General features: G+C 47.6%; 13 protein-coding genes across 13 annotated transcripts; 8 read left to right on the top strand and 5 right to left on the bottom strand.

Moving 5' to 3' along the window:
* Nucleotides 1-424: 424 nt before the first annotated feature.
* METBIDRAFT_208466 (uncharacterized protein) lies at nt 425-1,346 on the bottom strand. The gene has a single exon (XM_018855014.1). The coding sequence runs from the start codon at nt 1,110-1,112 to the stop codon at nt 492-494; it is 621 nt and encodes a 206-aa protein (XP_018710350.1). The 5' UTR covers nt 1,113-1,346; the 3' UTR covers nt 425-491.
* A 1-nt stretch (nt 1,347) lies between these two features.
* On the top strand, nt 1,348-4,027 carry CLA4 (serine/threonine protein kinase). The gene has a single exon (XM_018855015.1). The coding sequence runs from the start codon at nt 1,582-1,584 to the stop codon at nt 3,874-3,876; it is 2,295 nt and encodes a 764-aa protein (XP_018710349.1). The 5' UTR covers nt 1,348-1,581; the 3' UTR covers nt 3,877-4,027.
* On the bottom strand, nt 3,979-5,622 carry WOR1 (transcription factor WOR1; the record flags this gene model as incomplete). The annotated part of the gene is made up of 1 exon (XM_018854272.1): nt 3,979-5,622. The coding sequence occupies one exon, from the start codon at nt 5,620-5,622 to the stop codon at nt 3,979-3,981; it is 1,644 nt and encodes a 547-aa protein (XP_018710348.1).
* Nucleotides 5,623-10,265: 4,643 nt separating this feature from the next.
* On the top strand, nt 10,266-12,077 carry METBIDRAFT_45630 (uncharacterized protein; the record flags this gene model as incomplete). The annotated part of the gene is made up of 2 exons (XM_018857939.1): nt 10,266-10,823; nt 10,872-12,077. The coding sequence occupies 2 exons, from the start codon at nt 10,266-10,268 to the stop codon at nt 12,075-12,077; spliced, it is 1,764 nt and encodes a 587-aa protein (XP_018710347.1).
* Nucleotides 12,078-12,897: 820 nt separating this feature from the next.
* On the top strand, nt 12,898-13,728 carry METBIDRAFT_45232 (transcription factor TFIIE subunit; the record flags this gene model as incomplete). The annotated part of the gene is made up of 1 exon (XM_018857895.1): nt 12,898-13,728. One exon carries the CDS (start codon nt 12,898-12,900, stop codon nt 13,726-13,728), a length of 831 nt encoding a protein of 276 aa, XP_018710346.1.
* Nucleotides 13,729-15,062: 1,334 nt separating this feature from the next.
* On the top strand, nt 15,063-15,602 carry NTF2 (Ran GTPase-binding protein). Its single transcript, XM_018856152.1, has one exon. It carries the CDS (start codon nt 15,174-15,176, stop codon nt 15,441-15,443), a length of 270 nt encoding a protein of 89 aa, XP_018710345.1. The 5' UTR covers nt 15,063-15,173; the 3' UTR covers nt 15,444-15,602.
* Nucleotides 15,603-15,666: 64 nt separating this feature from the next.
* METBIDRAFT_208435 (uncharacterized protein) lies at nt 15,667-17,928 on the top strand. The gene has a single exon (XM_018855012.1). The coding sequence runs from the start codon at nt 15,776-15,778 to the stop codon at nt 17,891-17,893; it is 2,118 nt and encodes a 705-aa protein (XP_018710344.1). The 5' UTR covers nt 15,667-15,775; the 3' UTR covers nt 17,894-17,928.
* Nucleotides 17,929-18,666, bottom strand: METBIDRAFT_208436 (U2-type spliceosomal complex subunit). The gene has a single exon (XM_018855013.1). It carries the CDS (start codon nt 18,510-18,512, stop codon nt 17,964-17,966), a length of 549 nt encoding a protein of 182 aa, XP_018710343.1. The 5' UTR covers nt 18,513-18,666; the 3' UTR covers nt 17,929-17,963.
* A 154-nt stretch (nt 18,667-18,820) lies between these two features.
* On the top strand, nt 18,821-19,072 carry METBIDRAFT_44419 (uncharacterized protein; the record flags this gene model as incomplete). Its single annotated transcript, XM_018857790.1, has 1 exon — nt 18,821-19,072. One exon carries the CDS (start codon nt 18,821-18,823, stop codon nt 19,070-19,072), a length of 252 nt encoding a protein of 83 aa, XP_018710342.1.
* METBIDRAFT_208561 (uncharacterized protein) lies at nt 19,072-20,818 on the bottom strand. Its single transcript, XM_018855016.1, has 2 exons — nt 20,765-20,818; nt 19,072-20,412 (listed from the first exon to the last, which is right to left on the bottom strand). The coding sequence occupies exon 2, from the start codon at nt 20,369-20,371 to the stop codon at nt 19,247-19,249; it is 1,125 nt and encodes a 374-aa protein (XP_018710341.1). The 5' UTR covers nt 20,372-20,412; nt 20,765-20,818; the 3' UTR covers nt 19,072-19,246.
* An 806-nt stretch (nt 20,819-21,624) lies between these two features.
* Nucleotides 21,625-22,426, top strand: METBIDRAFT_79170 (uncharacterized protein; the record flags this gene model as incomplete). The annotated part of the gene is made up of 2 exons (XM_018859014.1): nt 21,625-21,765; nt 21,788-22,426. 2 exons carry the CDS (start codon nt 21,625-21,627, stop codon nt 22,424-22,426), a joined length of 780 nt encoding a protein of 259 aa, XP_018710340.1.
* A 496-nt stretch (nt 22,427-22,922) lies between these two features.
* METBIDRAFT_16721 (uncharacterized protein) lies at nt 22,923-23,501 on the top strand (the record flags this gene model as incomplete). Its single annotated transcript, XM_018854669.1, has 1 exon — nt 22,923-23,501. A coding segment is annotated over one exon (579 nt), but the record flags the coding sequence as incomplete, so codon positions are not given.
* Nucleotides 23,502-23,611: 110 nt separating this feature from the next.
* METBIDRAFT_79168 (putative asparagine synthase) lies at nt 23,612-25,615 on the bottom strand (the record flags this gene model as incomplete). Its single annotated transcript, XM_018859013.1, has 1 exon — nt 23,612-25,615. One exon carries the CDS (start codon nt 25,613-25,615, stop codon nt 23,612-23,614), a length of 2,004 nt encoding a protein of 667 aa, XP_018710338.1.
* Between the last annotated feature and the right edge of the window lie 141 nt (nt 25,616-25,756).

Here is a 25,756-nt window from a genome sequence, read left to right as displayed (position 1 = left end):
GATTACACTGTTGCTTTCCACGGTTGCAATGATGGATTTGATGGATTTTTGATCGATTGAACGTGGCCGAGATTGCTGGATCCAACCAGCAGATAAGTCATGGAATTGTCTCGAGATGGCAACAAAAGAGAATGTCTGTTTTGGGCGTTTTTGTCGGAGGTGCGGACGGCCCAATGCGCGACGCCGTCAGTCCAAAGCATCACCTCGAGCACTGTCCATTCCAGCAATCCAAGAAGCTTTATATTTGTCGTGTCATGCCGACAAACGCATGATTAAATTGACCCAACCCCGCACTCGGACAAATACAGACGGAAATTGTACCTCAGGCGCGAAGCCGTGGTTAGGGCCACTGAAATAAATTGCTTCAGCAACTGTCTTACTTTCCCATGGCTACATCCAATCCCCTGCGCATTGACAACACGGTGTCCTGCACGCAATTTTCAGCAAATCGGCCATCGCCCTTTGAGAAAAACGAGGTCGAGGGGGCCGTCTCAGCTACATACTGGAGGTGAGTGAAACGCCATTATTGTTTGCACGGACATCCGGATCCATGGTGCGTCCTCCGCAGTGCTGGGCCCGTGGGACCAAACGAGCCATGCAGGCCGCGCCTGTTGCGCCGCGGCGTTCGTGGGTGCGGGTGCGCCTTTGATATGAAACAGGCCCCTACCGGAAGCCCAATACTGGATACACTGGCCCCATGGCCTTGGCACCCTGGACTTTCCAAAGCCCCGGCAGTAGAAAAGGCGCCGCTCGTAGAAAATGCCATCCATACAGAACACGCCCACATGTGGCGTTTTCTCTGTTTTCGCCTGGAGGTATTGTCGACTAATTTTGCCATCGGCAAGCAGCCAGGTTTCACGGCGCCTGGTATTAGCCGAGTGGCCCAAGCCCTGATGCAGAGCTTCTCGCAGACGTGGCCATTTCGACAAGACCGCTGGACCCATCACGTGCAAAAAGACACGAGGCCAAACGGCCCCAGGCCTTCGGAGTGCATGCGCCTTGTTTTCCAGGAAATGTGCTGTTTGCATTCCGTGCGTTCTTCTTTCCCGGGTTTGTTCCGTCCCCTTTTTCTCGTGTCCACGCTCGGTGCAAGACGCGACCTGCGGGTCCATGTCCCTGAGGCTTTGAGAAGGCCATTGTGTTTTGCATAATTCCAAAAGCGCCCCGCCGGGGGCCCAGTCGGGCGACGCAGGCTAACGTCCAAAACACGTTCTTGCCGAACCACACAACTTTTCCCGGTTCTGACTGCCGAGTGCCCGAAGCCCGGCAAATTGCAAATTGGTGCTGCGCCCGACACGTCTCGACATTTTTTATTTTTTCTCTCGCTTTTTCGCGGCTTAGATCCACCACGTTCCGCCACAGACCCTGATCGCCAGTGGAAGTCCCATTATTGAGCCCAGCACCAGGCCAGCACGCAAAAAAAAAAAGCAGAGCTTGCTGCCAGAGCCAGTGTGACCCACACGAGTACACTCACACTCTCCTCGTGAAAACCCCGCCCATCCAGCGTCCTCCCCCCGGCATCATTTGCCCATTGTTTCAGCGTGTTCCCCACGCCTCCACGTCGGTCCTCCATTTCACGCCATGGCCACGATTCTGAACAAGGATATCCGGGGCCACCGCCGCGCACCGCCGCCGCCGGGCATGGTGCACAAGGATTCCGACACCATCAAATTCACGTCGGCCCGCAAGCTCAGTGGCTGGGTCTACTTGAAAGACGACGGCATATTCACGTCGTTCCGGTGGAACAAACGGTACATGTCGATCGGCGACCGGGCGTTGAATTTCTTCAAGACGGAGCCCTCGGAAACCGCGAACCTGGAGTTCGACTTGCTGTTCCCGTTGAACTTGATCGGCTCCATCAACATCAAGCCGAATCTGGGCTACAACAAGACCTCGCAGACCATGGAGATCGTGCCCAAAAACGGCACCAAGCCGCTCTTGGTCTCCATCAAGACCCACCGCGACTACTTGGACTGGCTCGATGCCTTCACCACCAAGTGCCCGTTGGTGACCATCAACCAGCACGGCGCGTTTGCCATGGGCAATCTGGGGGTGTCCAGTCCCATCAACTTCACCCACAAAGTCCACGTGGGCTTTGACCCGGAGAGCGGAAACTTCACCGGCTTGCCCGACGCGTGGAAGTCCATGCTCCAGCACTCCAAAATCACTAACGAGGACTGGAAAAAAGACCCCGTGGCTGTGATTGAGGTGCTCGAATTCTACTCGGACATCAATGGGTCCAACGCAACCACTCCCCTGGCGTCTCCGGCGCTTGGTGCAGGGGAGCAACCGAAGATGAACTTACAGGACTGGACGAAGCATCCAACGGCAAAACTGGCGACCCAAGACCCCAAGTATGATTTGCGCCCGACCAGAGCTGCACCAAAACCCCCGGCGCCGTTTCACACAACTCTGAGCCTGCTGCAAAAGCCTGGTGTGTCTCCGCTTAACAACTTAATGAATGCAGGGCTGGGCTCCAAGAGCCAGGACTTGCTCCCCGAAAGACGAGCCCCGCCACCACCGGGGCAACAGACGCATACAAGCTCCCAAAGTTCGCAGCCATTCAAGCCCATGAATCAACCTGTGGCGTCGCTGTCCAGTCAATACCCCAAATATCCTCAGCAAACAACCAAGTCTGGTTCATACAAGGCAGGCATTTCTCACAATCAAACCCAGCCTTTGAGAAACTCAACATTGGGCGGTGGCACATACACTCAGGTGCCCAAGACTTCACCTCCAAAGTTGCCTCTTAATGCACAACCTACCGCGAAGGCCCACTCTGAAAACATCAAGCAAACCTTGGCCAAAATGGATTCGCTGTCGGCAAAAACCGATGACAGCCTCACACTAAAGAGTCTCAAGTTGAAGCCCCTGAAACCTGATTTGAAGCCTGCCTCGAAGCCTGAGCCAAAAACAGCCGCCACGCTGCAGAAGTCTGCCAAGCAGATAAAGAAGGAAAAGGAGCAGCTCAGTGACCAACAGGTGATTGCAAAATTAAAGACTGTGGTCAATAGTGATGACCCTTCATCCCTCTTCCGAATCATACTGAAAGCTGGTCAAGGTGCTTCGGGTGAAGTCTATTTGGCAGAGTCTCTCATTCCTGGCCAAAACGGTAGGAAGGTTGCCATCAAGCAGATGGATCTCCAAGCGCAACCCAGAAAGGAGTTGATCATCAATGAGATTCTTGTCATGAAAGACTCCCGACACGATAATATCGTAAACTTTCTTGATTCATATTTGCGAGAAAGCAATGATTTGTTAGTGATCATGGAGTACATGGAGGGGGGCTCTTTGACTGAGGTTATTGAGAACAACGAGTGCAAGTTGAACGAAAGGCAGATTGCGACCATTTGCCACGAGACTCTTAAAGGCCTACAATTTTTGCACAAGAAGCACATCATTCACAGAGACATCAAATCTGACAATGTGCTTCTCAGCGCTGGGGGAAACGTCAAAATTACTGATTTTGGATTCTGCGCGAAATTGACTGATCAGAGGTCCAAACGCGCCACTATGGTGGGAACTCCTTATTGGATGGCCCCCGAAGTGGTGAAGCAGAAGGAGTACGACGAGAAGGTAGATGTTTGGTCGTTGGGGATCATGACCATTGAGATGATAGAGGGTGAGCCTCCTTACTTGAACGAAGAGCCTTTGAAAGCTTTGTACCTCATTGCGACCAATGGCACACCAAAGCTTAAGAAGCCCGAGTTGCTCAGCAACTCAATCAAAAAGTTCTTGTCCATCTGTCTTTGCGTTGACGTGAAGTACAGAGCTTCCACCGACGAGCTCCTTGAACACTCATTTATCCAATACAAGAGTGGCCAGGTGAGCGAGTTGGCTCCATTGTTAGAGTGGAAAAACAACCAGCAGAGCTAAATCAAAAGTGATACTTTCGAAAGGTCTGCTTTATATTTAATTAAAAAACAGTCTATATGAGATCAACTATTATTCTGCACGAAACCAGTTACATAGAAGCAGCTACTCATAGATCTCATGGTGTTCGTGTTCAACATCCTCTGCATGGCCTTCGAGTCTTGGTGCCGCAACTCCCAAAGGACTAGCTGTAGGAAGCGTATCCCATCTTTGTTGTGGGAAGTGAGGGTACGATGGTACATTGCTGAAAGCGAATGGTAACTGTGGTGCTTGTCGTGAGACTTGAAGTCCAAACGCACGATTGTTCAACGTCGGTGGAACTGACGGTGCCAGAAAAGGCTCGTACCCACTATCTGCGTGCTCGTGTGAAACAGGGTGCGCCATAGGAGGGGGCACATTGCGAAACATTTCAGGTCCATAATGACTGGTGTCATAAACAGGAGTTCCAGAAAACGGGGAAGAAATTGGAACCTCTGGCCGAAAGTCTCTGTACCCGCCGCCAAAATTGGGATGTTGCAATGGCGAAGGTACATAGTTCTGAACGAGATACGGTTGTCTTGGAGGTTGCGCAGAATGCTCATCAGGAGCCAAGTTTTCGGTTGAGGAATAGTGAGAATCTGGCGCATCTGTCTGGAGCGATCTGCTTCTTTTTTTCGGGGGCTCCTCATAAGGAAGCTTGCGGGTATAGTAATCACTGTCGGGAAAGAAGTGATGCTCATTGCCAGGAAAAGTGGTCAGCAGAGACCTCAGTGGGGCAGTCATTGGAGCAGGTAATGGAGCGCCAAATGGAGCCCGAGACAGAGCAGACACAGGTGCACTTGATGGTACGGATTTCAAAGAGTCAATGGAATACACCGACGAGTATCTGCGGGGAAGCTCATGTACGGACTGACCGCGGGATTCCGGATGAATCACCAGCAGTAGCCTCCGGTCATTGCCATTTGCAGGTGTCATGTTTTGTAGCTGATACTTGCTGTCCAAGTAAAAATTGGCCTCGCCCTCCGACAAGAGCTTCCCCCCAAGAGATGATCTCCTCATGGCCAGCCATAAGGTAGGAGCAATCACTTGGTTCTTTAGCTCTGTCTGGAAGGGGCGAATCAAGTTCCCTGCCAATACATCGAACGCACTGAAGTACGATATGAGATGGATCGTTTTCGTCAGGCCCGAGTCAGACTCATACGGAGGGATCGTAAGAGTGAGCGTCTTTTTCATCAACCCGCGATCTTGAGCAACTGGGATGGTTGTGCCCGAAGATGATGGAGGCGTGGGTCCGTTAAGGATGAAATTCGGATACATATCCTGGTTCTCCGAATGATGTGGATCGATATTATCATAGTGCGAATGCAAGTCGTTTGGGGCCAGCGAAGGTGGATACGCCTGTTCCCTCTTGATGACGTCGACCTCTCCAACGTATTGAGCGTCCTTGGACCCTTTCCTCCTGCCACTTCGGGACGCCTTCTTTTTATCATCCTTACTCAATAGAGCGTTCCGGTCAAGTCTGCGATAAATCAAGAAACGGCCCAAAATCCGGGATGCCGACCAGGCTATGCCGTCCGTCCACCTCTTGATGTCGGAGGATTCTTCGATGAACACAAACACGTTTCCCAGGCGTATAAGTTCAGGCCGTTCTCTATCTAGCGGCCTGCGCTGAACTAAAGGAAGCTTTTGATCAAGAGCAGCTTCAATCACACATAAAGCATCTTCATTGGAGAGGATATATCCGTGGAATGTTGGCTCTAACAGGGACATCTGGAAACGTGGAGAATAGATACAATGGGAAGGTTTGATAGATTAGCTGATCGAGCTTTGTAGATCGTGACTTAAAAGACAGCAAGATACTTTGTGGTGAAGGGAAAATCCAATATCTTTAGCTCCGCACAATGAATTACTCTTCAGCTGAGACTTTTGAATGCTTGCTAATTCCAAAAGTTGGGAATTAAAATAAGATGTGTTAGTCGTGAGCTTAAGGAATATGCATGCGTATATGATAGCGATGTATGACCTATTAAATGATTTTCATGTAATCAAAGTATTCGCAGGCGATTTGAAAGCTGTGTCAACCTTGGGGAGTATGACAGAGGTTATCAAAGTAGGAAAGTCCGCTTGAAAACTGATGGGCCCTTTAAAAGATTTGGGGTTATTGCAACGCAAAAGAGGGCAAGTCGAAATAGAACAAATAATAAGCTTCAGAATGCCCGACAGATATGAAGAGCTAAATAGAAAACGGCCAGCACCACATGTGGAGGACGAGACCAATATTGTACATCCGGGGAGTAATGCATATGCCGGGCTTCCCCGAATCACGTAATTGCGGCGGAACTCAGCAATCTAAGGCGGGCCAAGCACATGCACAATCGGCACATGCAGCAGGACAATAGACCCAAGTTCCACCTTCTTGGAACACAAGCCATCCTAGATACCAGCATGTATTTACTTTTGAGAGCATTTATTTTTCTTCTCTGTTTTCTCAAGTATCAAAAGGTAAAAATAGTCAGGTTATGTGGGCGGGTCACTCAGGCGGCATTGATGCCCCCCATATGGGGCGCTGCTGCACTTTGGGAGACATGGCCATACAGGACTGGGGCCGCCCTGAAGTTCGGCATGAAACAGCCGCATCAGAGATTTATCTGCACAGTTTAAGCGCAAATATCGGGGGTGAGATTTTACCCCCTGTATGAAGGCTGCCACTCAGGAATGATGTCACTACCCAGGCATTTCCATTGGACAAACCCGCAGATGTATATTCTGCATGGTGAGCCCACTATTGACAATGCGCACTCTCGCATGGGATCGGGACTTCACTCAGATTGCCGCGGCAGTTCTGTGGGCCGAGACTTGCTGTTTCAGGAAATACCACCGGCAGATAGCTTACATCAGCCATACTAGGGCTTGCTGACTTTCGGAATCCCGCGATTTCACTCCGTTTTCCCCGCCGAAATTTTGTCCGCCCACCCACAAAAAGTTTCTGCTGTCTCGTACCTCTTCTACATTTCAGTACATGCCAAGGAATCCGTTGCAAGTACTCTCACTACCGCAAAGCTTAGTATTGGACTTGTAGAATCCCTAGGAGCTTTACTAGTACGTATTGCTTAAGACTAAACTTAGCTCTCATATTCCATAAGCGTAGAAGAGGCTTAAGGAAGGCCTCGTAAGGTTTCTCCCGAAATTCTAAATTTCGGAAATAAAACCCCCGACTACATTTTCTCTAAGAATGAGACGTGCATGAGGCCTTCCGTGCCAGGAAAAAACCTGTACCTAACGAAAGTGAAAATCTTACCTCCAGAAAATTGCAAGGCTTCATTGATACGCCTTACCACAGCTGGCTTTTAATTGAACGGAAATTTGTGACTAAGATAGACGTACGTGGTAAAATACACTACAATGGTCCCAAAAATTGACAAGAATATCAAAATACACACAAAGGGGATTTGTTGAGATCTGAATACATCACCATGACCAGATTGTTTTGAAGCCCCCAATATCAGCCAACTTGTAGTTTTTTCTTGGTTCAAACGATGGACTAGTTTAATACGTGTGAAGTACAGAATGCAATAAAATGCAGTCCGCGCATTGCCGTCTACAAGTGGGCTTACCCATGATTTTTGGAATAAACAGATTAATTTTGCTGTTGGCTCAGCCCGAACAATAACTGGCATTTCTCTCGCGCTAAATAATTTCATGCTTTGTGAACAGAAACGAAACTAGATGAAACACATGCGCGCGCTGCTTCCTGCCGTGCTGCAATATGGACAAAATGCTGCGGTCGGGAAGCGCCTCGGGACGTCGCGGCACATTCCGGGATTGGCCCTTCAAACAGCCTCTTTGAAAATTTGCTCACATAAAATTTTTACCTCAAAGCAGTAAAAGTTCTAGGCGAGAAGTAAGAGTCTTTTCAGCATTACGAATTATGTATCTGTGTTGCAGTGGAGCCCAGTAAAAGGCCGTCTGTCTCCATCTTCTTGGCAAGCGTATTCTCCACAGATTGCATTACTTTATTTACAAACATCTGAGTTTGACTCGGACCGGATATGTCTGTGCACTCGGATCGCCAGCAGCGAGTGTAGGGGGCTTCTCGTGGCTTGGTCTAAACTTTATTGGTCAAATCATAAAAAGTCTTTCGCGCTAGCGTGTACAATAAACTCCCGTCTAAACATGCCGTATTAATTTTGGTATTTCCGCCAAGAGTCGCCGCATCACGGAAGTCGCATGAGCATCCTCCCAAGTTGTCGCGGAAGACGTATCTCTTGGCCCTGCATCCAATGATCTCGCATACAATGGTGCGTCCTGGGTCAGAAGGACGTATCGTAATTCAGTTCTCCAAATATGCTCGTGGTCTTTCCCTTTCGTTTCTCAGGACCTCTCTAAGTGAGGCCGAAGAATCATCCAAGGCTAGAGAAAAAACAAGTGCTGATTCATTGGAGACGCTCCTGCATGCAGAAGCGACAACTCCGTTGTGCTTGAGGCGCCTGAAGTGTTGAACTTAATCTCTCGAATATCGAACACCCAGGGGCATAATCTCGCTTAAAGCTGTAGTTTACTGTGAGCAACTTCCGATCTTTGAATTTTTCCGATCAAGAAGCTCTTGAGTATTATGATCGAATGTTCCTTGCATCAAATGATCTCTCTAACCCTTCGCTGGTGGCGCCCGGTATACCCATGAGGCAAGACGTCCTGACGGTGATATATACCAGTGTGACACCGCCACCTGGTTCTCGTTTTTCCTGATTTTCGGGATAATATGGTCGTATATATACGACAACTTGTAGGCAATCTTGAAATCGAATTCGATTTTTACAAAATGCTTCGCTGTTTTGCCCCCGACATCTCGTAGGTGAAAGCCAACGCTGAGAGCACCCGAAGAAGTTAGAATTATGCACGGTGAGGCGAAAGAATGCATATCTTTAATTTTTTTCTCAACGTAACTACTTGCCATCACCATTTTGTTTTGTCAGGCATCACTAAACACATTGCCAAAGTTGCCATGAAGGGAGCACAGACGGAGAAGGCATTGAATAGGGTATGAAGGATTTCCGAGTTTTTTCTTCATGTGAAAGAGCTATATCATGTCAACACGAGAGTTTACAAATAAAACTCCTTGAACGCATGCGGTGGGGCCATTCTTCGGGTGGCTTTACCACGGACGCTGAACATACATCGAGCTAAAAGACAGTAGGACGTGGGCGGCAAGGTGAGCTACAACGTTTGTGGTGCAAATTTACAGCCTAGATTCATTTGATCGGTAATCCTAGATGCTGTCCTTTGCCAATCATCTCGAGCCTTTGTTCGACTTCTTTGCTGAGGAAATGCGTCGGTTGGATTCTCGCGTCTATAGCTCGAGACAGTTTCTAATAAAGTAAAAGAAACGAAACATGCCAAATAAGTACCTTAAGGTTTCGGCACCGTTTGGAATAGGCTTCTATTATGCTACTATACAGACCCAAATTGTCAGGCCTCTTCCAAAGTTTCTAAGGCTGGCACAATTCAGATTCAGATTGCCACTTCCACTTTGACAAGTTCCCTCGGCATTGTATTCGCAAGAAACACCCCACTGTCCGCATTAGTAGTTCTGGTGCGTAGACCAACGCGCATCTGCGCCGTACTCCCAGAAGGCGCAACCTTAAACGAAGCCACTGCAAGGGTTCCACTACAGTCTGCCCCATGGGCGCCGTGTCTAATTCTGAATTATATTCAAATACGAAACCAAAGGCGAGAGGCTCGGAACGCCAAAAGTACCCTGCTTTTTATTTTGTCTGCCGTCTCTCCAGTAGTATCGTTGGTTTAGTGCGTTGCTGTCTGTGGGCCTTTCGCACCGCCAATAATAACAAAGATCCGGCGCCGCTAGCATCTTTGTATGCACCCCCAGGCCCTGGCTCGCCCCCACAGTCATGGGCCAAGCTATTTTAAATGTCGTCTTCGGCAGACAGCAAACGGAAGACACTGTGTCTGCTTTCCACTTTTTTGCCTAGTGGCAGGATTTTGCCATATGATCTCTGGAAGCAGGTGGCCCTTGATTGCAGAGCCGTTCGTGCGGCCCGCGAAGCCCGCCATATTTCCGTCTCTGTTTACCCCTTTTCTTCGCATTGCCTCACGCCCATTTGCGGTTCCAGTTTATCAGTGCGCATATTGCGCCTCCTCCCTATAGCATATCGGCCCCATGCAAATCATCCCGCACGCGACGCCCCAATCAGTTGTTCATCTGCTCTTAGATTGTGCCATACCACCTCTTTTCTCTACACCCCACGAGCTCGCCGGTCGGTTCTAAGGTACAACTTTGAAGCACGAATCCTTCACATACAGCTGAGTGCCGCCGTCGCCCATCTGCGTTTTTCCCATCACTCTAGTGCCACTACCCCACACTCCATTCCACTAACGAGATCCGCCCACTGCATCTGATGACCGAGATCCGCAAACATGATTCTCTTCCCCCTTACCGCTCGCTCGTGAACCCGAGTCTTACGTATGACTACCAAACACACCGTGTGATTCATCTTTCGCCGCTGGAAATCAAGGATATCGTTGCGCGTTTCCAGTCGACCCAGCTGCAGAAGCCGAAGACGGCCCTTCAAATGAAGTACCGCAGTTTGCTTTCGGACGTGTCTATGAAAGCGCTGAGAATCACGCGGAAAGTGCTGAGCCTAAAAAATGGGCATCTACATATGGGCGCCCCTCCGGGCCGCGCTTCGGGCCGCACAAATCTAACTTTCCAGCTGCTTCCGCCAGAAATCCTCGTCACCATCTTCACCTACGTCGATGACCGCGACTCGTACCGCAACTGCTTGTATACGAGCAAGAGCTTCTATCAGCTAGCAAAGCCATTTGTGTATCGCCACGTGTGTTTCACATCCACCTATCGATACGCTCAATTCATAACTTGTCTCCGACTTAATAGTGCTCTTGGCTCGTTTGTCTTGGACGTTGACTTGTCCCAACTCCGCGCCGGAAACGCGGACGTAGACCCGGCCGTCGAAGAAAACTTTCACGCAGCGTCGCCGTCGCAGAACTCTGAAGATATCAACGCATATTTATCGCAAGTCTTGGCCGGATGGAGAGACTGGAAGTTCAAAACCAACCTCTATGCTCTCCACCACGTGGCTGTTCCCATGTCGAAGTCTTGCACCAATCTCGTATCCGCGGCGCGATCCCAAAATGGAACAAAACACACGAAGCTCTCCCGGTATTTCAAAAGAAGAAAATCCCAGTCGAACGTGAATGTCCCGGATGTGTCTACATTAAAGCTCAACACCACATCGAGGCAAACGACACCAGGCGCCGCAAGACCACACCCGACGATGAACAGGTTTCTACTCAACCATGCATCGTCCAAAGACCTCCCTGTTGGGTACATTCTTCACTTAATCAACTTATGTCCCAACTTGGCATCTTTGAATTTGGCCAGCCTTTCTTTATCGACAGATTATAGAGTGAAGAGGGCATTCCAGTCGCGCTATCAAAGTTATGACCTTATGAATAACTACAGTAAGGACATGCTCAAGATTGTGGAGTCTTTGGGTCCTTCAACGCTGTCTACGGACCATCCCGCTCATCAATCCATCTTGAAGTCTTCTTTGGCCGGGATCACCTCATCTGCATCTTCCATCTTTTCTTTTGGAACATTTAACACGCCTGTTCCAAAATACAACAGTTTGCTTCCACCCGTCAACTTGGTTGCGCCAGATATTCAGTACGGCAACAAGGGCGATGGCCGCGTGTTCTTGAGTGATTTGAGCTTGAAATCAATCAATACATCCCACTTGGAGATGATTCAGCAAAAAGAGGTTTTCCAGTGCTTGCAAAAGCGTCAGCCAACTTTGCACTATCTCAACATGTCCTCCATGATATGGGTCAACCTCAAGCTCATTCAGGAGTATTTGACTACCGTATTTGGCTCTGACCTTCGAGAAGTGAACATAGATGGCAAAAAAATCACGCTTTTTCGAGGCAAGAAGTACGAGGTCGGTGAAGTTATTGTGGATGGTGACGCGCGTGACGGGGAGTCGAAAAGCTTTCGGAACAAAATCATCGACATCAGGAACTCAGGGATGAACAAGAACTTGCCTTGGGCCCAAATCATCAACACGGGTACCCGGGTTGGCGAGAGGCTTGTCTACCGTATTCTCAACAATGAGCTCGTTAGCGTCGATGAAGAAAACTCCGCTCGAGAAAGGAACAGAAGAGGAAGGGTGGGAGAAAACTATTTATTGTAGGAACCTTGACCGGGGCCAATCGGTCTTACCAAAAAAAATCTACAGCATGACAAGAAGAGAAAGAAAAAAAAAAAGAAAGAAATGTCCCAACATTCAGGTCATCACCGTTTCATGGATCTGCACTTGCTTCGAAAAGCCGGCGACCTCCAACAGCGATGGTTTTAGAGTTGGTGTCACAAACAAAGTTGATCTCATTCTAGAATGCCCTCCCGTGACCAATACCTAGGCTCAATCTGTTAATGCCTTGTCGGCATCAGGGCAAGAAAACATCCATGGAGTGAAAGAAATCTCGAGGGGAGTGAGAAAAAAAACGTCTTATATACTGCGACAGCAGAAACGGCTATATGCACACCAACCCTGTGAGCATCAGCGAGGCAGGCGAGCCGACAACTCGATACTCATCATACGGCGAAGTCACCATCATAGAGTCCGTCCTTACCTTGCTATTTCTTTTGTCAGTTTAAATTAAATTCTTTCTTCGTATTGCACATTGTTTCATTCCTTCATATTATGAACCACTTATACTGTATTCGAAGAATGAGGCGTATTCCAAGTATCAGATTAATTTAGCACCCAGATTTGAATGGATAAGTCCAAGTATGATTCACGACCCCATTAGAAATGATAATGGCCATTCATAAATATTCACGATGATCATCAATATCTCTGGCGAGCATAGGCCTATGGGGCTGCATGTCATCAGCGAAGCATTGCAGAGGCCACACCCGTGCACCATGTCTCGTACTCTGCATGATCCTACCTCAGATCATAGCCGACCACACTCTTAGAGTAGAAGTAACCGGAACACGAAACCCAAAACATGTCGGATCTTTCGTCTCAATTGTCTGCATTCAAAAACCGTATCAGGGCTGGCCCTTCGGTTGCTGTTCGGCGCGCTGTGACACCAAAACCCGTGACTAAGCAGGTGGTCGAAGAGCCACCTCACAAGCGCAATGGTGACAATCAAGACAGTAATTTCCAAGAGGCAAAACGCCAGAAACAGGAGATTTTGGAAGGTGTTTCCGGTGCACATCTCTCTACAAGACTCCACTTAGCTGTGGAGTACATCAAGCAGCAAGATACGCCAATCCTGGTGAAGAAATTGGAAGGGTATCTTTCGTTCGACATTACGCATACTTTGCTTCCCCTTCTAAAGGAGATTGACAGAATCAAGTATGATCCAGCCACCAACACCTTAGAGTACATGTCTCTACACAACATCCGTACCGCAGACGACTTGCTAAATTTTTTGAGGCTGCAGCCCACGTTCAAAGGTACATCGGTGAAGGAACTCAGGGATGGGTGGTCCGGGTGCTTAGAGGCTATATCCAAGCTTGAGGAAGACAACAAGATTCTTGTCTTGCGTAATAAGAAGGAGAATGCACCGCGGTTAGTATGGGCAAATCTTGGGGGTGAAATCGGCAACATCGACGAGGAGTTCGTAGAGCTGTGGAACAAGATTAGAGTTCCTGACAGGGACAGCTTATACCAGGTTTTGGTGGACAACTCGCTTAAGCCAACTGGCGAGGATCCACAAGAGATGAAGAAAAAGCCACAGCAGCAGGAGCGTAAGCAGAAGAAGGCCAGAAGAGGAAAGATCACCAACACTCACATGAAGGGTATATTAAAAGACTACTCGCAGCTTGTTTGAACTTCTCTATGTGCTTTCAAATGCTTGCTAGTGGTTGTGGTGGTTTACTGACGAGAGCTTATTGGTATTTTCCTTTCTTGATGAAAGTCCGTAGCGGTCTTGAAACTTGAGCGTTCATCGGTGTATGCAAACTACATTGTAAAGTCATACACATTCTAGCAGTTTCTGATATTGGGGGATCGACATAATATGTAACAAACACCAGAAAACATTATAACTCTTTAACTAATGAGATGAACAGGTATACCCATGCACTTACATAGCATGAAATTGGATTCAAGAACTGGTGTCGAATAGGACTTTCTAGATGATGTTCCTCAATATTTACATCTATGAAATACTTGTCGGTCACTTGCTATCTCCAGTCCAAAGAAGTGTTGTTCAACAAGACATGAGTCTGGACAGTCAAGTGATATCTCGCCCATATGATTTTCATGAGAAACATGACTCGGGAAAGAGTCTCGTATATGACCTATTCAATATTTGTTTGCGTCTAAATTGTGCTCCGCATGCTTCACAATAAACTAAACGACTTTATAGTCACGTCACCAAAGCTAACAAATGTTAAAGCATCCCTCGTCATGGCCAGATGCACTTTAAACTTTTCTCTGCAGCTTGTTGAATTTTATTCTCAAAGCCAATTCTAGAACTATTACTTATTTTGGCCATGAAACACGCTGCATCACATCAGTACTCCCATGCGCTATGCTCTTGAAGCTTCGGATCACGTAGTCTGTCTCGTGAAAAAAAAAAAAAAAAACAGAATAATAGTAACCCATTCATTTATTGCAATGTGCTTATACACCGCATCATCATCAAAGAAGCGATTTCGAAAAATACAGCGAACATTGAAAAAGACCAAAGTCCGATCAAACCAGTTGATGTCCCGGTGTGCACATAGGTATATGATGTTGCGACACCATGAAGAAAAAAAAAGAATAGATCGTAGGCACTCAATCCCACAAACAAACTACAATCCAACATGTCTGGTATGTATCTTGCAGATGAGACCAAAATCGTTCAATTCCGATATCGAGTAAACTGGAAGACCCGAAGTATTTCGCGGCCTGTGCTCATGCAGTGGGAACCGAAAACGCGCTAAGAAGATCTGAGGATAGCTTTTGCCCATTCTGGATGCACAAATCCAATTGATTAATTGTGTATTGGTGTTCACGCCAAAATTAATCACATAGCACATCTCGAGAAACGTTGCCTTTTCCATCTATAGGAGGTCGATGCTCTATTGAAATCAGGCGATTCGCATTAATCAGTTCATCCCTGCGACAATCTATACCATTTCTTGAGTCGGATTTCAAGTTTTGTGTCTTCCGCTTTACTAACCTGTAGTTGACTTTAACACCGTTGCCACCGAGTTCTGCAACTTCTACTACCAGCAATTTGACCAGGACAGAAACCAGTTGGGCAACTTGTACAGAGACCAGTCCATGTTGACCTTCGAAACTTCCCAGCTCCAAGGTGCTAAGGACATTGTCGAGAAGTTGGTGTCTTTGCCTTTCCAAAAAGTGGCCCACAGAATCTCCACCTTGGACGCCCAGCCTGCCTCCCCTAACGGCGACATCTTGGCCATGGTTACCGGTGAGTTGTTGATCGATGAGGAGCAAAATGCTCAGCGTTACTCGCAGGTCTTCCACTTGATCCCAGACGGAAACTCTTACTACGTGTTCAACGATATCTTCAGATTGAACTACTCCTAAACGGCTTGGCCTAGAAGGACTTTGTATATTGCTATATACTTCTCATTTATCTCAATGTGTAGCTCTTGACGCAGATCTCCAACCAGAATCTGTATCCACTAAAAAACAAGCCTCGGTTCATCTGTTTGTGGACAATATCTGTCGCTTGGATCTCGCAAAGTACAATATTTGACAATTGGCTGATCCTATATCCTGCACCAAAGCTCTCGCCCAAATACGACGAGCACTCTGGGGTAGTTGTCAGTCTTACTTGCGGAACACTAAACTCCATTGTCAATACATTGACATTCACTTCTCGTTATACTCTTGAACTATTTAAATAAGGTGCAATTATGCTGGGGACAACTTCGCCGGTTGTGCCACAAAGACCGGGCGTGGCAAAGCAGAACTTGCAGTCTGAGAATGCCGTACCAGTGATTCCAGCAAGACCCAGAAAGCAAACCAAATCTGCCGGGACGGAGTCTGCTAACTCCTCAGATTGTGTTGTTTCACATCTGACTCGTCCAGAACGTACTTCCAATGAACTTGGTGAGTCATCGAATAGCCTGGATGTGGAAAATGATATCGGGGCTGAGAAACAGGTGTTCAACACCTCGACTGGAAAAGAAGAAGCTGCAGATTCCACGGCTAACACATTTGAGAACTCATCTGAGGAGTCTGCTAAACAAGCCACCGGTGTGTTGGGGGAAGAACTTAGTGTCTCGGATATAAGACAATCTGCTATTACTCAAAGTCCTTCAAGTCAAAGCGCGCCTCAATATCATGTGGCTGATCTAGGAGTGGGGGGAGCACAATTAGATGGAGATGTGATTTCTCTGAATGGAAGTTCCCCGTCGAGTAATTTTGGAGGGGAGCCAGGTATTCCTCAATCTGAACTTGATGACGCTTTTCGTCCCATGAAGGTTGAGAAGGACGAGAGCCATGTACCTACTATTCCCGCCAGGCCAAAAGTAACACCAAGAGAAAAGCTGAGTCCGCCTCAGGATGCTCAAACCGAAGAAAGCGCTGAAATCTCAGGCCAAAAATCACAGCATTTATCTAAATCTGGAGAGCTAGCTGAGGATATCTCGAGCCGGGAGCCTTTGCCTTCAGAGTCTGCTACCGTCTCAGCCAGCCCTATTGAGATTTCCTCCACAATTCCTCAGCCTCACGGAGAAACGGATATCTCGGGGAATGATTCACAGTCGATTACAGATACTGAAAGTAAACCCGAAAACGCTGGATGGTCACAACAGAATACTTCGATTGATCCTGAAGTGGTGTCTGAATCGAGGTCTGCTTCCACGACAACATGTGAAAATGACAAGAACTGTATAAAAGAGGCGGCACCATCACCAGAGTCTGGGCTTTTGGATCGGGCGGGTACGCAATTCGTTCAGGATCTGAATGCCTTGTCACAACCTACGGTGCCTAAGAGACCATCGCGGGCATCAACAACCGAGGTTCATAACCAAGAAAAGAAGCATACACACACAGCGGTAAAAGATCAATCTGCCGAGCAGAGCAGCCTCAAGACAAACCAAAACAATTCACTCCCTTTGAAGAAAGCACCTCCGGCAAAGCCAAAGAAGCTTTCGTCAAAGATTGCGGCGTTCCAGCAAATGTTTAATCAGGCTCCACTTGAGCAAACGATACCCAAAATCGCACCTTCGGAGCGTGCAAGATTGTCGTCAAAACAAACAAGCTTTGCTTCTAATTTACAGGATATGATGGGTCGCAGCCTTCCGCTCCCCGGCATGGCGAATCCTGACGTGACAAAAAAAATGTCCCCCGCTGAAGACCCCGCCGAGATTGAAAGTGAACAACAGTCTGAATCTGTCTCCTGTTCAAGCATCCCACGTAGGGCTCGTGGTCCGCGTGGAAAACGACTCCCAAAACAGATTCAAGACACCAAAATCGAAATTGAACCTCGGTTCAAAATCTGTGTGTCAGATGTGTGGGAAGTTAGTTTCTGCAAGTTGCAGGAGACGGATTCATCTGATGATGTTGAAAATGAGCAAGAAAAACTCGAAGATCATATGGATCTACCACAAGACAGCGGATTGGTCGAAACAACGCAAGATGACTCTGTAGTTCAGAATTTTGAAGTATCTGAGCCAGGAGCACACTCAGAACTACAGAACGAAGTTTCGGTCGATGACACGGGGTGTCATCCAGAAACAAGTAACTCTGGCGATGTCAATAACGAAAGCGAGACGGAGCCTGCGATAAATGAAGAATGCGAACCAAATTTTGAAGATAATTTGGGGAGAGACATCTGTTCCTTGAAGAATTCCGAAATCGATCTAACGGCGACAAAAGATGAAGTGTCCGAGCAGGCCGAGTCACCTGCACAAGCTGATGAATCCGTGGAGACTGAATGCACCGAAGTCTCAAGAACCATATTGAGAACGGAGACTGAAGCTGACTCAGACAAATCTGACACTCCGGACGATCTAAATGAGCCCTAGCACCGGCCGAGAATGTCAAAACCTTACCGTTTGGATGAACCCCACAAAGCCATGTTGACAACGAAAAATCTTATCTCACATCGTATCGTGGAATGTAGTCGTAGACTGGAGCAGGGCCTTTGTTCTCACAAACTTCGTCAGTGACACGCGAGTCTGTTTCATGTTGCTCTTCAACTACGGCAAGAGCAGAGACATCCTTAGTTTCCTGTTTGAGCCCCTTCACACTTTCTTCCTTTGCCTCTATAGCCAGTCTTCGAGATTCATCCTTTGGGACAGCCTTCGTTTCATGGGCCTTCTGTTCAATCAACAAAGAGTTGCGGAATAAAGCGACTCGCTTGTCTATCTCCTCATCCTCAAGATCCTCATCCTCGAGAGATTCTCGGAGTTCCATACATCTCACTTCAATTTGCCGTTTCTGGTCATGACTTTCGATTTCTGCCCGGGCCACCTTTCTGGCCTCGGTCATCTTGGCCCGTACCATTCTGCGATGCTCCTCTGCTGCTTCCCTTTTACGCTTTTCACGCAAACCCTCGATTTTTGCTACGGCGATGTTTTTTTGCACGTGCCCAGATGTACCAGACCCCCTGGGTGTCTGTAAGCCGATTCTGTTGGAAGACATAACGGATGATTGCGGCTTGTTGAAAACTGGCACTCCAGAAAGATATCGAATCTGAGATGACGTAGTGATGACAAGGCGCGACAGGAAACTTTCCGCGAGTTGGCGCCCCAAAAATGCCAGGTGGCTCACCGAGGGAGTACTTCCCTCGGAAGTACGACCAGCAGTAGGCTATAACAGCTAGCCTCTCCGGCTATCAAGTACCAATAACCCGGCTGCTCCAAATCAAACCTGAGGTTCTGAGAGAATTTTGGTTCGAAGGTGAGCGAGAAACTGAAAACTTTGTTGTCTGGCTTCCCCTTATCCCCAGAATGGCGAAGGTGCTCAAGAAAGTACGGGCACTTCCTTCTGAGCCATCAGCCAACGATGTTTTGAAAGTGGAATACATCGAGGTTAATTTGAACAACTCACGTAAACTTATAAACAGTGTTACTTCCGCAAGCTCGACTAGTCAAGAGACTGTTAAAGAAACCGAGGCAATCGTGGAGGACATGCTTGGATTGCGGAATGCCAGGGCGGAACTTGCATGGCTTGATAAGATTATAGATGAGAGATGTGAGTAGTACCAAATTACGCCCGCAGACAAGAAAAGAAACATGTTTTAAATACCCAACTATAGTAGGCTACTGGTCATTTAAGAATCGCCACACCGAATGAAAATCATCGTTCTCGGGATGTGTCTGAATCATTGTGTGGTGATGAATTGAAATCGCTCTAATGGTTCTCAGATGAGAGCTTTACCTCAAGCTGCCCTCATCTTCGCCCTCGTCCTCGTCAGAAATAAGAAAGTCCATATCGATCTCGCCCGGTGCGTCGTACTTTCCGCCATTGGCCTCCATGTCTAAATCGGTCGAGTCCCCGGCATCACTCGATGGCTTATACTTGATAATAATGTATGCATTGGCAAGGATGAGCGAGGTTCCGAGGATACTAAGCATACCAGGCACGTGGCCCCAGAAAACAAAGTCCCACACCAACGCAAACACCATGTTCGAGTAGATCATGAGTGATGATTTGCCAGCCTTCTCCAACTGGAGCCCTGCAGCCAAACAGAATTGCATGAAGAACCCAGACAAGCCAATCAACGAAAAAAGAAACCACTGTCTGGCGTTGGCTGGTGCTTTGAAACTGAGCGAGGGAACCAGAATCGTCGCACAGAAGCAGATGACGCACGTGGTTAGAGCAAAGTAACTCACGGAAATAAGCGGGTGGGCAGCCTTGCCGATTTTCCGGAGCAAAACATAGACCGCAGAAGCTCCGCATACTCCCAAAAGCCCCACCACGGTCCCTAAGACCCGTAAACCACTGTTTGATGATTCGGCAGAGTCCAGCTGTGGGGTCTCGGATTCGGACTGTAGGCCAAAGAGAAAATCAGGCTTGGCTACAAGAAGAATTCCACCCAAAGAAAGTAGTGAGCACACAGCTTCTAGTAGCGAGTACTTCTCACCCAAAACGATCCACGCAAAAAAAGCTGTCACCATCGGAATCAAGAAAGTGATCGTCACTGCATCGGAAAGACTCAAGTACTGTAACGAGTAGTAGAGACCAAATACACCAAAGAATCCCAAGAAGCCTCTTAGGAACAAGAGGGTTCTCTGGCCTTTGGGTCCAAACGGAGCGTCCGGAACTCGTTTGGTGGTGACCATATACAACACGCAGCAAGCGTAAGTTATGAGCATCCGTACAAACAATATCTGCACGGGGTGAATCGGGGTGTCAAGCCCTGGGTCCACCTCTAGGAGTTTACATGTGAGGATCATGATAGTGTTGAGAAATTGCGACGTTAGAAGAAGACTAACACCAAGATTCGGCGTGACAACATCGTAGTAGAACCGAGAAACTCTTACTTTAGTGGCGTCCATGTTCACTGGCTGAAAGTGTATGAGTTGTGTTCTCTGGAGACCTTAAAAGAAGTTAGTAAGCAAAATCGTGGGGCTGAGCAGCGCATTTCGTATTTGGTGCGCTTCTTGATAAGCCCGGGTCGAGTGCGTCATCGGGATGCGGGCCATCGGTGACGTGACATGAACAAATCTCTGCTAACTATGAGTTTCACTTTTCAGGCCTCGACGTTCCGGAGTCCAAGTGTTTCAATTAATACCGCAGAGGATGTATTCTTTAAAATCCAAGAAATATTCAAGATTCCCCTCCCGGAGCTTAAAATGTAGAACAGCAATCTGATACGTCAAGAAGTACATGCACACCCGGGCTTCGGGTTGGAGAAACCGAGTCATGTGTTACGAGTGAAACAATAATACAGGGCTACGGACAGGATTGCATTGGCAGCATGAACTTCCGAAGAATGAATGACGTCGTTTCGCCTTGGCCGCATGGAGCTGGGCAGTCAGCATACCGTTTTTTTTTTTTTCTAAATTTACTGCGTGCGCGGTGGCGGTGGCGTGGCAGCTCTAATCTTCCGCCGAAAATTTCTCGCGCGAGCTGGGCTCTAAAGATAAGACCCGTTTTCTAGCAAGCGAAGAGTCAACAACGTTCTTCAGACGATAGTCTGCATCATGGAGCAAATCACTCATGGAAGAACGCATTTTTGTTTCTTCCCATGTCATTTTTCTTTCCCAACGCCATGAGCTGTGGTGGTTTGTGATGATAATGCTGTTTCGCACGGCGCAATTACTAAGCACAGCCCTCTTAGTCAAGCCACGCTACAGGTTCTCTAAACAGTGAATCTAAGCGAGAAAAAATAGATGAGCACTGACCCTCTCAAATTCAGCTGGTAGAAGACAGATGTCGAGAACAGAAAAACAATTCCAAGCCGCTAAATCGGCCGAAGACCACTACTGTAGCTTGGTCAGATCCGCGACAGGCCTTATTGCTTCTCGTATCTGAATTCCAACTGGCCTTGTTTGGGATGATGAACCTTGTCTGAACAATAAGACCATTGTGTGACGTGCAGGTCTGGGTATTTTGCCTACACCGAGCCTCATTGCAGTACAGCTCAATGCACGGCGTGCTCCGCCAAGCCGTCGATAGAACGGATTCAGGGTATATAAAAGCATCTCCGTAGAATGTCTCATCCTTGTAAAAAATCAGAAACTTTTCCTCCAATTTAATTAGGACAACTTTTCACCGCACCCCAATCACTTATTAAACAATTCGCACAATGTACCCCAGCCCATTAGCTGTGTCCTCCAGAAAACTCACCGACAATGTCGTGCTTTCCGCAACAGGATTCAAAATGAAGAACCGTGTCAATTTCGGAGCACGTATGGCTCTTTTTCGTTTTGGAGACTCTGGTGGTCTGGTCGGCTATTCCCTTCAGCGAGGAGGTCAACAAAGCCTTGGAATTGCTCACGGGCCAGACAACTGATTTTAACGTCACCCACCTCATTGTGCCCAACAGTGAGCATACTATGGCAGTTGCCTCATTCAAAAAAGCATTCCCTATGTTGAAGATTATCGCCATGGAAAGTGTCCAATTGGGTAAAGGCGTCTCGCCTGACTATGTCATGACCTCCAAGTATGGCAACAAGAAACTTGGCGCCGAAGCCTTGAGAGAAATCGGTGTTCAGGAACCTGAAATCTTGGAGAATTTCGAGTTTGTTTACCTTCCTAGTAACAAAGAGCTTGTTACTTACCATAAGGAGTCCAAGGCCGTGTTCGAGGCTGACATCCTTTTCAACTTACGCTCAGACGTACCCATGGAACAATTCAGTCCTGCCACTGGCTTTCCTAAGAACTACCATCCATTTTCAGGAATGTCCTTCCCTGCCAGGTTCCTCAATGCAGACAGTAAAATGGGACGTTTCCTTCCTCGCAAAATGGTCAACGCCAAGGCGTCTGCCAAGGGGCTTCAGGCAATCAACGCCTGGAATTTCGACACGATTGTCATGTGCCATGGAAATGTCATGGAGAAAGGCGGAAAAGCTGCCTTTAAGAAGGTCTACCTGAGTGTTTTGAACTGAGTTAATACATTGTCTCATTCACCCCTCAGCCTAATTTTCAATACACTAATAATAATACGTTCCAGTTAATTCGATCTGCTCATCTCCATGATGTCACTTGTAGCATGCGATGAAGTTTTTCTGTTTTCCTTAGTCATAATTGCCTTGGCTTTTCAGATCCATATATCACGTGAGGGAGAGCCGGAAGTCTCGCTCTATTCAGCGTGTTGAGTCTTACGTTCTCAGTTCCCCACTCCCTGGAGGCCCCGGATCTGCACCCCGGATACCTGCATCGACACCTAAGTAGGATATCCGCGGCTTCCTGTCCGCCCGGGTTCCACACCACCGTAATCAGCCTATTAATTAAATATCTCCTGCTACCGGTGTACCCTGCTTCTCGCCACTTTTCAGCCACTTTATTTATTTTCCTTCACTAGCAATCATGGTCACCATCGAACCTATTTATAACACTCTAAACGCAGATGTGGTCACAGACGGCAACCCCATTGCTGACAGGTTGTACAGCCACCCGGTTTACGAGCACTACGCTGATATTCATAGAGAGCATCTGGAACAGAACCCGAGTAGCAGCAGCATTCAGGATACGATGCAGCCCAATTTAACAGGTCACGTGCTTAAGGGCGAGGATAAAATTAACTTACGGACCCAGTCGCTTTTTGTCATTGACGACAAGTACCTCTCGGAGTTTGACGATATTGACGGGCTTTTGGCAGGCCATAAAAACCACAGTTACACCTTCTTTCATTTGGGCTCGCATCTCTCCGGCCATCCTGATATCGTTCATGGGGGCTTGCTTGCCACTCTCTTGGACGAGGTGAGTTGTCGTCTTGCGTTCCAAAACATCAAGTCCAAAAAGGGTGTCACTGCCAACTTGAACATCAACTACTACAAGCCATGTAAAACCGGGTACTACATCATGCTCAAGTGCTCTGTATCAAAAAAGTTGGGCCGCAAGTGCTGGGTGCGGGGCGAAGTGTTTCATTTGAAGTTGGACGACGAGGACTTCGACATTCACAAGGTGGAGACAAACGAGAACTTGATTTCCGCCAGCGAATGCTTGGTGATTGAGCCCAAGTCAGCCATCCTCAGCTGAATTTGCCTGGCTTGTGCTCTCACCGAACAAATATTATACCACTATAGATTAGGCCACGTCCTCGTGAATGCACCTTATACTCTTGTAATAGATCACAACTCATCCGTACCTCGTGTTTTATGCTGACCAACTTCCATCTTGGCACTCTTGGCACCAAACTGAATGGCCCTTTTTATCTCCTTTGATGCCAATTCGAGCCCGAGTTTCTCGGCCAAACGGCGAAGAATAAACTTCCGCTCAAATCTCATAACTCGCTTCTCTCCCTTCTTGGTCTTTTGAGTGCCCCATTCGAACCGAACCTTCATTTGCAGACTTACTTCCCGAATGACCCAACTGATGAAATCTTTGTCCAAATATGGATACCTAAGTTCTTTGCCCCAGCTGGACATGGCTCGGTCATCTCGACCGAGGTTCCTCTCGTAAATCACATCAATGTCATACATCAATGACAGCGAGAGCTCATGGTATTTCTTGCATACCTCGGTGCTTGGAGAGTCCTCTTTGAGGCCGTGGAATATGTTCTCGTGTCGGGAGTACCCTCCAAACAATTCATCTGCTCCTAGCCCTGAGAACAACACTTTGGCCTGAGATGAATATCCACGCTGTTGACTGACCAAAGATCCCTTCCTCAGTCTAAACTCCATCAAAGATATTTCCTGGATGTTGCTGTTCATTTGCAAAAGCTCGCAATTCTCGGCTCTGGCCGCAAAGTAAAATGCAATGGCAATAGACAAGTCCATTTCGGTGGCACACGGGTATATAAGTCTTCTTACTCTCTGTCGATGGGCAAGCCACTCGGCATACGAAACATCGATTTGAACTAGCCTGAATTCCACACCAGACCCTTGAAAAAGCTGACATAATTCAAACCACGACTGTTCACTGAGAATACGATCGGGAGAGCTTGCTGCCGAAAGCCCAGTGCGTGGATTTTCGAATCCTACAGTCAACAAATCTATCAGACAAGACTCGTTGCGCTTGACAAAATTCTCAGCAAGAAGTGCAGCAAGAACCGTGCAGTCAAGACCTCCACTAAACAAAATTCCAAGACGTGCATCCTTCAAGTGAGGGTGTAAAGGATGTATTGTACTTTGCCTGTCTTCACAAGCCTTCAGCAATCGATGGTGCAAGCTTTCAGAAAGTGACTCAACAGCAACAGCTTCAAACTCAAGCGAGTTGCTTTGCATTTGCTGGGGGCTGGCTCGACGTAAGTGGGTTGGCTCAACTGTATGGGTCGATAAGTCTGCCTTGTACATTACATTTCCTTTACATTCCAAAGCATGAGTCGATGTACTTGGAAAGATAGAGGAAATAGTGAGACCAGCATCACTCTGCTCGAATAAAAGCGATCTTTTACCTACACAGTCTTTTCCAAAATAAACTGTGTTGTCTAAAATATCCAAGAGCACGTACGCAAACTCCCCATTGAGCCTTGTGATGGTAGCAGCCACGGCTTCTGCCTTGTTGGGGTTCTGTCGTGCGAGCTCCAAAGCAAGTTGATCCATAATAAATGAAGTGTCGTTCCCATCTAGGCTTTCTTTATCGTATAGCTCACCGTTGAACTGCAACACCCATTCTTCGCAAACAAGAGGTTGTTCCGTAAACGGTTGTCGGAGAGAAAGCACTGAAGAGAGTAATTGTAAGTGATTTCCTTGGTGAACAAAATTGAAGAGCTGTGCAAAATCAGGGCCTCTTGCCATTATACATCGAAGGGGGTCTACCGGGCCTTTTATATCCTCTACACTCCGTGATGCGCTATTCGATACTGAGCGCTTTTCAACTAGAGTTGACATTTCTGCCTCGATGGACTCGGCTTTTTCACGGTTCTGTTGCTTATGTTGGCTATTTTTATAGTGATTGAGCTGTTCCTGTAATTCTCGAAGCCGCCCCACATTGGCCAATTTATTTCTGTCGTCCTCAGATAAAATGACATCGCAAGCCAAGCCTTTTGAAATGAGCGCAGTGATATCTTCTGCCGTGAGCTTCACTCCCGCTGTTTTGTCAAATTTTCTTGACACTTCGTATTTGCATGACTCAGGTAGCCATCCCGGAATTTCAATCGGGTTTCTACTGGAGCGAAAAAATATGCCACACATCTGGGGTAAAGAGAGTTGGAACGGTTCCAGGGCCGGCCAGAATATGAGCGCGCCAGACGCAGCCCTGGCACTATGGCTCCATCGCCCTGAACAAAGCGCGGCGCGGGGCCAGTTTTTGTATCACGTCAAACCCTTCTCTCC

This window comes from Metschnikowia bicuspidata (assembly GCF_001664035.1).
Source record: "Metschnikowia bicuspidata var. bicuspidata NRRL YB-4993 chromosome Unknown METBIscaffold_5, whole genome shotgun sequence".
NCBI classification, from domain to species: Eukaryota; Fungi; Ascomycota; class Pichiomycetes; order Serinales; family Metschnikowiaceae; genus Metschnikowia; species Metschnikowia bicuspidata.
This window is presented reverse-complemented; position numbering and strand designations above follow the sequence as displayed.

Excerpts from the sequence above, each read along its gene's own strand:
- METBIDRAFT_208466 (XM_018855014.1), bottom strand. The coding sequence starts at position 1,112 with ATGGACCCGCAGGTCGCGTCTTGCACCGAGCGTGGACACGAGAAAAAG.
- CLA4 (XM_018855015.1), top strand. The coding sequence starts at position 1,582 with ATGGCCACGATTCTGAACAAGGATATCCGGGGCCACCGCCGCGCACCG.
- NTF2 (XM_018856152.1), top strand. The coding sequence starts at position 15,174 with ATGTTGACCTTCGAAACTTCCCAGCTCCAAGGTGCTAAGGACATTGTC.
- METBIDRAFT_208435 (XM_018855012.1), top strand. The coding sequence starts at position 15,776 with ATGCTGGGGACAACTTCGCCGGTTGTGCCACAAAGACCGGGCGTGGCA.
- METBIDRAFT_208436 (XM_018855013.1), bottom strand. The coding sequence starts at position 18,512 with ATGTCTTCCAACAGAATCGGCTTACAGACACCCAGGGGGTCTGGTACA.
- METBIDRAFT_208561 (XM_018855016.1), bottom strand. The coding sequence starts at position 20,371 with ATGGACGCCACTAAAGTAAGAGTTTCTCGGTTCTACTACGATGTTGTC.